Below are 13,683 nucleotides of genomic sequence, written 5' to 3' on the forward strand. Positions count from 1 at the left end.
ACTGTACAGTTATTTATTCAGCAGGTTAAGGGTGACTCACTAACTGTACAGTTATTCATTCAGTAGGTTAAGGGTGACTCACTAATTGTACAGTTACTTATTCAGTAGGTTAAGGGTGACTCACTAATTGTATAGTTATTTATTCAGCAGTGTATGGGCAACTCCCTATCTGTACAGTTATTTATTCAGCAGGGTAAGGACGAATCACTAACTGTACAGTTATTTATTCAGCAGGGTAAGGATGACTCACTAACTGTACAGTTATTTATTCAGCTGGGTAAGTGTGGCTCACTAACTGTACAGTTATTTATTCAGCAGGGTAAGGATGACTCACTAACTGTACAGTTATTTATTTAGCAAGGTAAGGGTGACTCACTAACTGTACAGTTATTTATTCAGCAGGGTAAGGCTGACTCACTAACTGTAGTGTTAATTATTCAGCAGGGTAAAGGTGACTCATTAACTGTACAGTTATATATTCAGCAGGGTATGGGTGACTCACTACCTGTACAGTTAATTATTCAGCAGGGTAAGGGTGACTCATTAACTGTGCAGTTATTTATTCAGTAGGGTAAGGGTGACTCACTAACTGTACAGTTATTTATTCAGGGTAAGGGCGACTCACTAACGGTACATTTATTCAGCAGGGTAAGGGTGACTCACTAACTGTACCGTTATTTATTCAGCAGGGTAAAAGCAACTTTCTAACTGTACCGTTATTTATTCAGCAGGGTAAGTGTGACTCACTAACTGTACAATTATTTATTCAGCAGGGTAAGGGTGACTCCTTAACTGTACAGTTATTTATTCATCAAGGTAGGGATGACTCACTAACTCTACAGTTATTTATTCAGCAGGGTAAGGCTGACTCATTAACTGTACAGTTATTTATTCAGCAGGGTATGGGTGACTCACTAACTGTACAGTTATTTATTCAGCAGGGTAAGGGTGACTCACTAACTGTACCGTTATTTATTCAGCAGGGTAAGGGTGACTCACTAACTGTACCGTTATTTATTCAGCAGGGTAAGGGTGACTCACTAACTGTACAGTTATTTATTCAGCAGGGTAAGGGTGACTCACTAACTGTAGTTATTTATTCAGCAGGGTAAGGGTGACTCACTAACTGTACAGTTATTTATTCAGCAGTGTAGGAGCAACTTTCTAACTGTACAGTTATTTATTCAGCAGGGTAAGGGTGACTCACTAACTATACAGTTATTTATTCAGCAGGTTAAGGGCGACTCACTAACTGTACAGTAATTTATTGAGCTGGGTAAGGGCGACTCACTAACTGTACAGTTATTTATTCAGCAGTGTAACAGTGACTCACTAACTGTACAGTTATTTATTCAGCAGGGTAAGGGCAACTCATTAACTGTACAGTTATTTTTTCAGCACGGTAAGGGTGACTCATTAACTGTACAGTTATTTATTCAGCAGGGTAAGGGTGACTCACTAACTGTACAATTATTTATTCAGCAGGGTAAGGTTGACTCACTAACTGTACAGTTATTTATTTAGCAAGGTAAGGGTGACTCACTAACTGTACAGATATTTATTCAGCAGGTGAAGGCTGACTCACTAACTGTACAGTTATTTATTCAGCAGGGTAAGGGTGACTCACTAACTATAGTTATTTATTCAGCAGGGTAAGGGTGACTCACTAACTGTACAGTTATTCAGCAGGGTAAGGGTGACTCACTAACTGTACAGTTATTTATTCAGCAGGGTAAGAGCAACTTTCTAACTGTACAGTTATTTATTCAGCAGGGTAAGAGCAACTTTCTAACTGTACAGTTATTTATTCAGTGTAAGGGTGACTCACTAACTGTACAGTTATTTATTCAGCAGGGTAAGAGCAACTTTCTAACTGTACAGTTATTTATTCAGTGTAAGGGTGACTCACTAACTGTACAGTTATTTATTCAGCAGGGTAAGAGCAACTTTCTAACTGTACAGTTATTTATTCAGTGTAAGGGTGACTCACTAACTGTACAGTTATTTATTCAGCAGGGTAACAGCAACTTTCTAACTGTACAGTTATTTATTCAGTGTAAGGGTGACTCACTAACTGTACTGTTATTTATTCAGCAGGGTAAGGGTGACTCACTTACTGTACAGTTATTTATTCAGCAGGGTAAGAGCAACTTTCTAACTGTACAGTTATTTATTCAGCAGGGTAAGAGCAACTTTCTAACTGTACAGTTATTTATTCAGTGTAAGGGTGACTCACTAACTGTACAGTTATTTATTCAGCAGGGTAAGTGTGACTCACTAACTGTAGTTATTTATTCAGCAGGGTAATGGTGACTCACTAACTGTACAGTTATTCAGCAGGGTAAGGGTGACTCACTAACTGTACCGTTATTTATTCAGCAGAGTAAGAGCAACTTTCTAACTGTACAGTTATTTATTCAGCAGTGTAAGGTTGACTCACTAACTGTAGGTATTTATTCAGCAGTGTAACAGTGATTCACTAACTGTACAGTTATTTATTCAGCAGGGTAAGTGTGACTCATTAACCGTACAGTTATTTATTCAGCAGGGTAAGGGTGACTCACTAACTGTACAATTATTTATTCAGCAGGGTAAGGGTGATTCATTAATTGTACAGTTATTTATTCAGCTGGGTAAGGACAACTCATTAACTGTACAGTTATTTATTCTGCAGGTTAAGGGTGACTCACTAACTGTATTTATTTATTCAGCAGGGTAAGGGTGACTCACTAACTGTACAGTTATTCAGAAGGGTAAGGGTGACTCACTAACTGTACAGTTATTTATTCAGCAGGGTAAGAGCAACTTTCTAACTGTACAGTTATTTATTCAGCAGGGTAAGAGCAACTTTCTAACTGTACAGTTATTTATTCAGTGTAAGGGTGACTCACTAACTGTACAGTTATTTATTCAGCAGGGTAAGGGTGACTCACTAACTGTAGTTATTTATTCAGCAGGGTAAGGGTGACTCACTAACTGTACAGTTATTCAGCAGGGTAAGGGTGACTCACTAACTGTACCATTATTTATTCAGCAGGGTAAGGGTGACTTACTAACTGTACAGTTATTTATTCAGCAGTGTAAGAGCAACTTTCTAACTGTACAGTTATTTATTCAGCAGTGTAAGGTTGACTCACTAACTGTAGTTATTTATTCAGCAGTGTAACAGTGACTCACTAACTGTACTGTTATTTATTCAGCAGGGTAAGGGTGACTCATTAACCGTACAGTTATTTATTCAGCAGGGTAAGGGTGACTCACTAACTGTACAGTTATTTATTCAGCAGGGTAACAGCAACTTTCTAACTGTACAGTTATTTATTCAGTGTAAGGGTGACTCACTAACTGTACTGTTATTTATTCAGCAGGGTAAGGGTGACTCACTTACTGTACAGTTATTTATTCAGCAGGGTAAGAGCAACTTTCTAACTGTACAGTTATTTATTCAGCAGGGTAAGAGCAACTTTCTAACTGTACAGTTATTTATTCAGTGTAAGGGTGACTCACTAACTGTACAGTTATTTATTCAGCAGGGTAAGTGTGACTCACTAACTGTAGTTATTTATTCAGCAGGGTAATGGTGACTCACTAACTGTACAGTTATTCAGCAGGGTAAGGGTGACTCACTAACTGTACCGTTATTTATTCAGCAGAGTAAGAGCAACTTTCTAACTGTACAGTTATTTATTCAGCAGTGTAAGGTTGACTCACTAACTGTAGGTATTTATTCAGCAGTGTAACAGTGATTCACTAACTGTACAGTTATTTATTCAGCAGGGTAAGTGTGACTCATTAACCGTACAGTTATTTATTCAGCAGGGTAAGGGTGACTCACTAACTGTACAATTATTTATTCAGCAGGGTAAGGGTGATTCATTAATTGTACAGTTATTTATTCAGCTGGGTAAGGACAACTCATTAACTGTACAGTTATTTATTCTGCAGGTTAAGGGTGACTCACTAACTGTATTTATTTATTCAGCAGGGTAAGGGTGACTCACTAACTGTACAGTTATTCAGAAGGGTAAGGGTGACTCACTAACTGTACAGTTATTTATTCAGCAGGGTAAGAGCAACTTTCTAACTGTACAGTTATTTATTCAGCAGGGTAAGAGCAACTTTCTAACTGTACAGTTATTTATTCAGTGTAAGGGTGACTCACTAACTGTACAGTTATTTATTCAGCAGGGTAAGGGTGACTCACTAACTGTAGTTATTTATTCAGCAGGGTAAGGGTGACTCACTAACTGTACAGTTATTCAGCAGGGTAAGGGTGACTCACTAACTGTACCATTATTTATTCAGCAGGGTAAGGGTGACTTACTAACTGTACAGTTATTTATTCAGCAGTGTAAGAGCAACTTTCTAACTGTACAGTTATTTATTCAGCAGTGTAAGGTTGACTCACTAACTGTAGTTATTTATTCAGCAGTGTAACAGTGACTCACTAACTGTACTGTTATTTATTCAGCAGGGTAAGGGTGACTCATTAACCGTACAGTTATTTATTCAGCAGGGTAAGGGTGACTCACTAACTGTACAATTATTTATTCAGCAGGGTAAGGGTGATTCATTAATTGTACAGTTATTTATTCAGCTGGGTAAGGACAACTCATTAACTGTACAGTTATTTATTCAGCAGGGTAAGGGTGACTCACTAACTGTAGTTATTTATTCAGCAGGGTAAGGGTGACTCACTAACTGTACAGTTATTCAGCAGGGTAGGGGTGACTTACTAACTGTACAGTTATTTATTCAGCAGGGTAAGAGCAACTTTCTAACTGTACAGTTATTTATTCAGCAGGGTAAGAGCAACTTTCTAACTGTACAGTTATTTATTCAGTGTAAGGGTGACTCACTAACTGTACAGTTATTTATTCAGCAGGGTAAGGGTGACTCACTAACTGTACAGTTATTCAGCAGGGTAAGGGTGACTCACTAACTGTACCGTTATTTATTCAGCAGGGTAAGGGTGACTCACTAACTGTACAGTTATTTATTCAGCAGGGTAAGAGCAACTTTCTAACTGTACAGTTATTTATTCAGCAGGGTAAGGGTGACTCATTAACTGTAGTTATTTATTCAGCAGGGTAAGGGTGACTCACTAATTGTAGAGTTATCTATTCAACAGTGTAAGGGTGACTCACTAACTGTACAGTTATTTATTCAGCAGGGTAAGGGCGACTCATTAACTGTACAGTTATTTATTGAGCTGGGTAAGGGCGACTCACTAACTGTACAGTTATTTATTCAGCAGTGTAACAGTGACTCACTAACTGTACAGTTATTTATTCAGCAGGGTAAGGGTAACTCATTAACTGTACAGTTATTTATTCAGCACGGTAAGGGTGACTCATTAACCGTACAGTTATTTATTCAGCAGGGTAAGGGTGACTCACTAACTGTACAATTATTTATTCAGCAGGGTAAGGGTGATTCATTAATTGTACAGTTATTTATTCAGCTGGGTAAGTACAACTCATTAACTGTACAGTTATTTATTCAGCACGGTAAGGATTACTTACTGTGCAACTATACAGAGTTGCTGTTTATTCAGTGTAAGAATTAATCAATGCTTATGGAATATTTCCGTGCATTCAGGAGGGTAAGAGTTACAGTTTAATTATACAGTTTAAGGTTATTCAACAACTTTGTATTTGTAAAGCACCTTTAACATAGCTAGACACTTCACAGGCGTGCTTTCAAACACAAGTCACACAAGGAGACATTAAGATAGATGGCAGAGGTTTAGTCAGAAGTAGATTTTAAGGGAAAAGGAGAGAGATGGAGAGATTTTTGGGAGAGCATTTCAGATCTTGGTACCCAGGAAGCTGAAGGCACGGTTCATAATTATGCAGCAATTAAAATCATGATGTGCTATATGCCACAGCACAGAGATTTCAGAGGCTTAAGGGGCAGAAGAGGCTTTAGAGACAAGGAGTGGCAAGGGAGCACTTTGTCTCTCCTTACTTGGATACTGCGGATAGGCATGCATTGATAATGTTTCGAATGGTTAATACCAGACAACAGACCCAGAGACAAACTCTGCATCCTGAATGAAAGCAAGTGTGGAAAACCTTTAATATTTCACACAGCTGGCAAAAGAGAACAGTTTGGTAAACACTGAATTCTATTCCAACATTAAGTGTAAGTTTTGTTCTGTGTCCTTCATTATTTAACAAGTCTATTTAAAAAAGGAACCCCCACCATCTCTTGAAGGGAACTACAATAAAAGCTGCAACTTCACAGGTGCTGAATGGACATACTTCGTGGGTCAGCCTGGAAGTGGAGTGTTGCTAGACTATTCGAGTGTAGTTTGCATCGCATTTGATACATCTTCCCATGATATCCAGAAGCTTGCACTTTTCCCATAGAAGTCAGAGGGCTGATTTTTTCTCCCCTTACTGGCTCTGGGGAGAAGGGGCACTAAAATCCACGCAACAAACTTCCTTCCCCACCCCCAGCCTCCAAACAGCTGTAAGCCTAACACAGATCACAACACAGCCTCACTGCACTTTGTGGTTGAATGGCACCATACCATTACAGGATTATGGGCTGCCCATGCAGCCACCTGGTGTGCCTCGTGGCATCTACCCATGGGGTAATTTTTCTTTTTAATTATTAATTCATGGGATGCAGGCCTCACTGACAAGACAGCATTTATTGCCCATCCCTAGTTGCCCTTGAGAAGGCGGTGGTGAGCTGCCTTCTTGAACTGCTGCAGTCCCTGTGGTGTAGATACACCCACAGTGCCGTTAGGGAGGGAGTTCCAGGGTTTTGACCCAGCGAAGGTGAAGGAACAGCGATATATTTCCAAGTCAGAATGGTGAGTGGCTTGGAGGGGAACCTGCAATGATATAGATTGCAGCAGGTTGGTGAAGGAATAAGTAAACCAATTCTTTGGAAAGTTTAAAATGAGAGTAGCTACCATGTTGTGATCTTGCTTGGGACTCAGGGTGATTGGCAGCTCTCAATCACTAGTCCGACATTATTCTGGGGTTCCTCGGTCACAGATGACGTCATGTGCTAAGGTCGATGGCGCACTCATACCAGGCCTCGAGCCCATGGCTCACAGAGGAGGGACCAATCACCGTGAAACCAGCCTTGGTGTACAGGGGCAAGAGGTGCCGGTGGCTGATGAGGCAGATCCTCCTTGGAGCGGGACGGGTCCACACCACAGATGCCACGTAGTGCCGCAGCAGGCCCAGGGCGATCCCTTGGCGTCGCCAAGCCCCATCCACGCAAACAGAGTGAACACAGATGGTCGTTCCTGCGGATTCATGGACTTCCATGGACCTCTCCGTAAGATGGTCAGCAAGTGAGCGGGACCCACAAACAAATCCTATCAGCTTGTCATTGATGAAATACCCTTGGACAAGATCAGAATGGTCGTCAGTTTTATTTTCCTAAGCTCCCCTCAATTGAGTCAGTTACACAATGCAGAGCTTTACACAGAATACATAGAATCTACAGCACAGAAACAGGCCATTCAGCCCAACTGCTCCACACAAGCCTCTTCCGGCCCTACTGTATCTCACCCCATCAAGATAACTTTCTGCTCCTTTCTCCCTTTATGTATTGACTGAGCTTCCCCTTAAATGCAACCTGACTATTCAACTCAACTACTCCTTGAGGTGGTGAGCCCCACGTTCCCCTGAATTCTTTCTTGGATTTATCGCTGAAAATTCTCGTAACCCCTAATTCCGAACTCCCCACAAGTCATTGAACTATTCAGCCCTGGTTGGAGCAAGGCTCCCTTCCCTATCGATCCCCATTTAGCTCATTTTACTTGGGGAATGGTGTGGAATATTACAATATTATGGATAGGAGGCAGCCATTCAGCCCCCTGACCCTGTTCCGCCATTCGAATAAATCATGACTGATCTGCACCTTAACTCCATTTGCCGGCCTTGGTTCTATATCCCTTAAAAAAAAATCTATCAATCTCAAGTCTTGAAATCTCCACAAGGCCACCAACATCTACAGCTTTTAGAGAGGGAGAGTTCCAGATTTCCACTCCCCTTTGTGTGAAGAAGTTCTCCCTGACATCCCCGAACGACCAAGCTCTTAATTTTAAGGTTCTGCCTCCCTGTTCTAAACTCCCCCAACCCCAGAGAAAATAGCTTCTCTCTACCTGTCCTGTAAAATCCTTTAATGATCTTTAACACTTCAAGGAGATTGCCCCTTAATCTCCTATACTGAAGGAAATAAAAGCCCAGTCTATACCACCTGTCCTCATAATGTAACTCTCTACTCTGGCCAATCTGCACTGCGTCCCCTCAGTGGTCAGTGGGCGGAATTTTATGGCTCTGTCGTGGTGGGGGCGGGGCCATAAAATGCAGCGAGCCGTTCAAAAGTCCATCGAGTTTGGCGGCACTGGAAAATCCAGCTGGCGGGAGAGGCGGTGAGATTCCACCCAGTAGATTCATCCTAAGGCTCGGTGCGCAGAACTGACACAGTCTCCAGGTATGGTTTGACCAGGGCTTTGACAATTGGCCTCAGTGTGAAAGGTGTGAGCGTTTGGACATTGGCTGAAGATGGCAATGCACTCACATGCAGTGCCCCACTCATAATCAGCCCACTCGCTCAGCTCTCACACACGTGTGGGAGAGAGAGAGAGAGAGTGCTGTGGGCCTGTGGAATGGCATCCTAGCTACAGTCAGGAAAGGAAGGGAAACATTCTTATTACATTCTCAGGATGCTGGCATTTATTGCCCATCTTTAGTCATCCCGAGGTGGTGGTGAAGGCCACTTCAGAGGGCAGTGAAGAGTCAAGTTGTTTGGGTGGAACTGGAGTCACGTAAAGGTCAGAGTGGGTGAGAATAAGCATCTCCTTCCCTAAAAGGCATTAGTGAACCTGTTGGGTTTTTAAGACAATCCGACAGCTTGGCTGCAAGCAACCTTTTATTTCCAGACTTTTACTGCTTGCATTTCTGAAATAGCCAAGGTGGGATTTGTACTTGTTCCATGGATTATTAGTCCAAATCTCTGGATTACTAGTCCTGTAACATCATTACATTACTGTACCCGCCACTGACAGGTGTGGGGGGGGGGGGTGTAATGGGGCAGAAGTTTAAATTTCTCTAGAGTATTCAAAAAGCCCAACAGCTAAAGACTAGGGCCATTAGGCTACTGGGCAGAATTATTCCTTCATCGGGCGGGTGCATGCCCACCCCGAACAGGAGAAAAATGGTGCACGATGACGTTGGGAGAGTGTCCCGACATCATCGCGCACTCACCTGATATTTTGGTCAGTGGGCGCGCGGGTGAGTCGGCAGCGCGCCCGCCAGCAATTAAAAGGCCTATTAAGGCCCTTAATAAATTACTTGAATTTTTCACTGCCCGCCCAAGCTTACAGTTGGCGGGTGGGCAAAAAGGCCAAGCGGCTTTTGGATTTTTGAGGAAACCTCATCCGCGGGTGGGATGAGGTTTCCGATGTCAATTAAAAATAAACTATAAATTTTTAAATCTAATTTCTGACGCGTCCCTGCTCATGTGGAAGAGTCATGGACATATTTCCTGGTTTTTTTTTAAAAAAACTTTGTTTTCGATGTGGAAAATTTTTCCATTCCCTGAACCAGCTCTGTGCCTTCAGGGAGCTTTCAGCGAGCACCCCGCCGCCAGCACGCGCTGACTTCTGCGCTCACCCTCCTCCCCACCGCCATCCCAGCAGCGCTGAGCGTTGCAGCGTTAATTGGCATGAAATCGCGGTCGGGACCCGATCACGGGTGGCGGACTGTTGCACAGCCGCTCCTGGGCCCACCTGCTGTGCCCACCCGACGAGAGGAACGTTCTGCCCGTTGCGGTAGCGCCCATTAAATTCCAGACGTGCACTACAGGTGGTTGCTGTGTCTGACACATTACTACAGGGGGTCACTGTATCATCATCAGTAGCTGACCTGATCCCCCCCTCTCTCTCTCTCTCTCTCGCCCAAGGACAGTGAGGCCCAACTGTGACATCTGCAACCCGTCTCCCTTGTGTCACTCCGACTGACCCCAGCCTGCTCAGCCACGGACACCTTGCCACCTTCCCTTGCCTGGGAGACTCCCAGACACCACACAATCATAGAATTCCCACAGCGCGGAAGGAGGCCATTCGGCCCATCATGTGCCGACTCTCTGCAGGAGCAGCTCAATCAGTCTTGCTCCCCACAGCCTTTTTTTCCTCGTGGCCCTGACTTTTTTTTATCTCCCTTCGCTTCAGGAATTCCTTCCTGAAAGCCAGCTGCCTCCAGGTGCTGCCCACGCGCCCTTCTTCAGGATAGGTTTCCATTCAGAAAGACCCCACCCCTGGTTTGTCCTTTGGGGTAGCTGGTCCCAGGAGTAGCAGCACTGGGCAGAGGGAGGGCCCCTATGCCCACCTCCCAGCCAAAGTCAAGACTGACAAAAGGCCTGAATCCTTGGGCTACCCTCAGTCCGCTCTCAGTCTTCAGTATGATGTCAAAGATGGTTTGCTCTCCTTTACACATGACCAGCACCTTAATGTTTGATCAGAGCACGAGTTTTTAATTATAAAAAAAATTGAAGCGCAAGATTAAGAACATCAGGTTTGGAGGTGAGAAGCAGATTTTGCTGCTGGTGGGTTGGAAACAATGAGTGCCCTTTGCCTGCAGTCCAGCCAGTGGCAGTGCGTCTTACCCAGGAACAGCTCGCCAGCTTCCCTCTGCCTACCCTGCAGCTTTCCCAGGCTGGCTGCTTCCTCCGGGGGGTACCCAGCTGTCTCCAGAGACCAGGCTGCAGGCACATCTCCCTCGCGCAGGGTCCGGATCTCTCCTGTTCCTCGTTGCATGTTGCTGCCGAGTCCCCACCCCGCCCCGCCCCGCCCCCGCGAGCCACAGCTTCTCAATGTGACCTTCAAAGTCGAGGAGTGGGCGGGACCACCCAGTTGGGGGGCGTGGCTAGTTGCGTGGGCGCGTCCGTCTGATTGGGGCGGGGCTAGTTGCCTGTGGGCGTGTCCATCCGATTGGGGCGGGGCCATCAGCTTGGAGGGCTCGGCTAGTGGTCTGTGGGCGTGTCTGTCTGATTGGGGCGGGGCCAGCGGGCTGGGCAGGGTGGAGCCAGAAGGCTGGAAGCAGGGCAGTCAGCTCTCCCTTGCACGCTGCAGCTTCCCCTTAGCAGTCACTTTTCCAATTGTATGGTTATGGTCGGTTCATGACCTGTCAGGGAGTGTGAGGGGAGTTATCGAATGGAATTGGCTTGGGTAAAGAGGTGCTGAGGGATAGAAGGCACAAAGAGTGCACCACCCTCAGCTAATGAATCAGTGCACCCACTTGGACGAAACAGGGCAGCGAGCACACAGAATGTACTCTGGGCGGGAAACTGCAATTCACATCGAGAGTGGCTCAGTTTCACCACTACTGAGTGAAGGACATGGCTGCAAGGCTAGGCTTCCAGGAAGTGCTGAGGGAAACTAACGAGACAACAATCTACTTGACTTTATTCTCGCCATTCTATCTGTCCCAAGGCATCTGCAGAGGTGACCACCACACAGTTTTTGTGGAGATAAAGACCCATCTCCACACTGAGGATACTCTATGTCATGTTGTGTGGCACTACCACCATGGTAAATGGGATAGATTTTGAACAGATGTGGGCCATCCGCAGCAGCAGCAAAATAGTATACAACCACAATCTGTAACCTCATGGTCTGGCATATCCCCCACTCCACCATTACCATCAAGCCAGGAGATCAACCCTGGTTCAATGAAGAGTGTGGGAGGGCATGCCAGGAGCAGCACCAGGCATACCTAAAAATGAGGTGTCAACCTGGTGAAGCTAGGGTAGCCAGCACATCAGTGCAAAAGATAAGGCTGAAGCACTTGCAACCATCTTCAGCCAGAAGTGCCAAGTGGATGATCCACCTCGGCCTCCTCCGGAGGTCCCCACCATCACAGATGCCGCTCTTCATCCAATTCGATCCACTCCATGTGATATCAAGAAACAGCTGAAGGCACTGGATATTGCAAAGGCTATGGGCACTGACAATATTCCAGCAATAGTACTGAAGATTGGTGCTCCAGAACTTGCCACACCCCTAGCCAAGCTGTTCCAGTACAGCTACAACACTGGCATCTACCTGACTATGTGGAAAATTGCCCAGGTATGTCCTGTCCACAAAAAGGACAAATCGAACCTGGACAATTAATGCCCATCACTCTACTCTCGATCATCAGTAAAGTGGTGGAAGGGGTCATCAACAGTGCTATCAAGCAGCACTTACACAGCAATAACCTGGGCCAGAAATTTCCCCCCGCTGGTGGTGTCATGCGGAGGCAGGCGGGGGAGGGCGCGAACCTGATCGGCGCCCCCGATCGGGGACACGCCACCATTTTACGAGGGCAGGCCGATTAAGGCCCACCCAGTGTGACGTGATGCTCGCCCAGAAGCGCTGAGTGTTCCCTGTGCGGGGGGGGGCAGGCAGTGGGATGGGATTCCCTGAGAGATTCCCTGCGCTCTTCGTGCATGCGCATGAAAGAGCACAGAGATCTCCCCGAGGCACGGAGGTGCCTCATGGAGATTTGTTTCAGTGCTAAAGTTTTAAATAAAGGTTTTTAACACTTTTAAAACATGTCCCCTCACGTGACATTGTCACATGAGCTGGGACATGTCAAAGAATAAATGTATACATTTTTATTAGATTTTCAAACACTTCATGAAACCTCATCCCACCCATGGATGAGGTTTCATGAAAAATGCGAAGGCTGCCTGGGCTCTTCACCTGCCCGCCAACCTTAAGACTGGACCGGCAGCTCATTAAATTGAATTAATTAGGTTTCAAATGGCCTTAATAGGCCTTTGACAGTTCAGCGGGCACACAGCCGAGTTGGCTGCACACCTGCCGAACTGAAATTCTAAATGACGCACGGTGAAGTTGGGACGCCTGCCCGATGTCACCGCGCATAATTTTATTCATCAGTGAGCAGGCCCCGCCCACGCTTGCCAAGGGGAAAATTCTTCCCCTGGTCTCTGATACCCGGGATTCCGCCAGGGCCACTCAGCTCCTGACCTCAATACAGCTCGGGTTCAAACATGGACTAAAGAGCTGAATTCAAGAGGTGAGGTGAGAGTTGACATCAGGGCAGCATTTGGCTGAGTGTGGCATCAAAAGCCCAAATAAATTTGAAGTCAATGGGTTATAGTCATATCTAGCACACAGGTAGATGGTTGTGATTGTTGGAGGTCAGTCATCTCAGCTCCAGGATATCACTGCAGGAATTCCTCAGGGTAGTGTCCTCGGCCCAGCCATCTTCAACTGCTTCATCAATAACCTTCCTTCCATCATAAGGTCAGGAGTGGGGATGTTCACTGATGATTGCACAATGTTCAGCACCATTTGTTACTCCTCAGATACTGAAGCAGTCCATGTCCAAATGCAGCAAGACCTGGACAATGTTTAGAGCTGATAAGTGGCAAGTAACATTCACGCCACACAAGTGTCAGGCAATGACCATCTCCAACAAGAGAGAATCTAACAATCACCCTTGACATTCAACGGCATTACCATCGCTGAATCCCCCACTATCGACACCCTGGTGTTTACTATTGACCAGAAACTGAACTGGACAAGCTATATAAATACAGTGGCTACAAGAGCAGGTCAGACGCTAGGAATCCTGTGGTGAGTAACTCACCTCCTGACTCCCCAAAGCCTGTCCACCATCTACAAGGTACAAGTCAAGAGTG

At 45.1% G+C, this 13,683-nt stretch overlaps 1 protein-coding gene across 1 annotated transcript; it reads right to left on the minus strand.

Annotated features, from left to right (window-relative positions):
* Positions 1-6,793: 6,793 nt before the first annotated feature.
* LOC121289342 (uncharacterized N-acetyltransferase C9.02c-like) lies at positions 6,794-10,798 on the minus strand. Its single transcript, XM_041208698.1, has 2 exons — positions 10,639-10,798; positions 6,794-7,369 (listed from the first exon to the last, which is right to left on the minus strand). The coding sequence occupies exons 1-2, from the start codon at positions 10,787-10,789 to the stop codon at positions 7,020-7,022; spliced, it is 501 nt and encodes a 166-aa protein (XP_041064632.1). The 5' UTR covers positions 10,790-10,798; the 3' UTR covers positions 6,794-7,019.
* Positions 10,799-13,683: the final 2,885 nt, after the last annotated feature.

The sequence above is a fragment of the Carcharodon carcharias genome, chromosome 16, assembly GCF_017639515.1.
Source record: "Carcharodon carcharias isolate sCarCar2 chromosome 16, sCarCar2.pri, whole genome shotgun sequence".
Classification (NCBI taxonomy): domain Eukaryota; kingdom Metazoa; phylum Chordata; class Chondrichthyes; order Lamniformes; family Lamnidae; genus Carcharodon; species Carcharodon carcharias.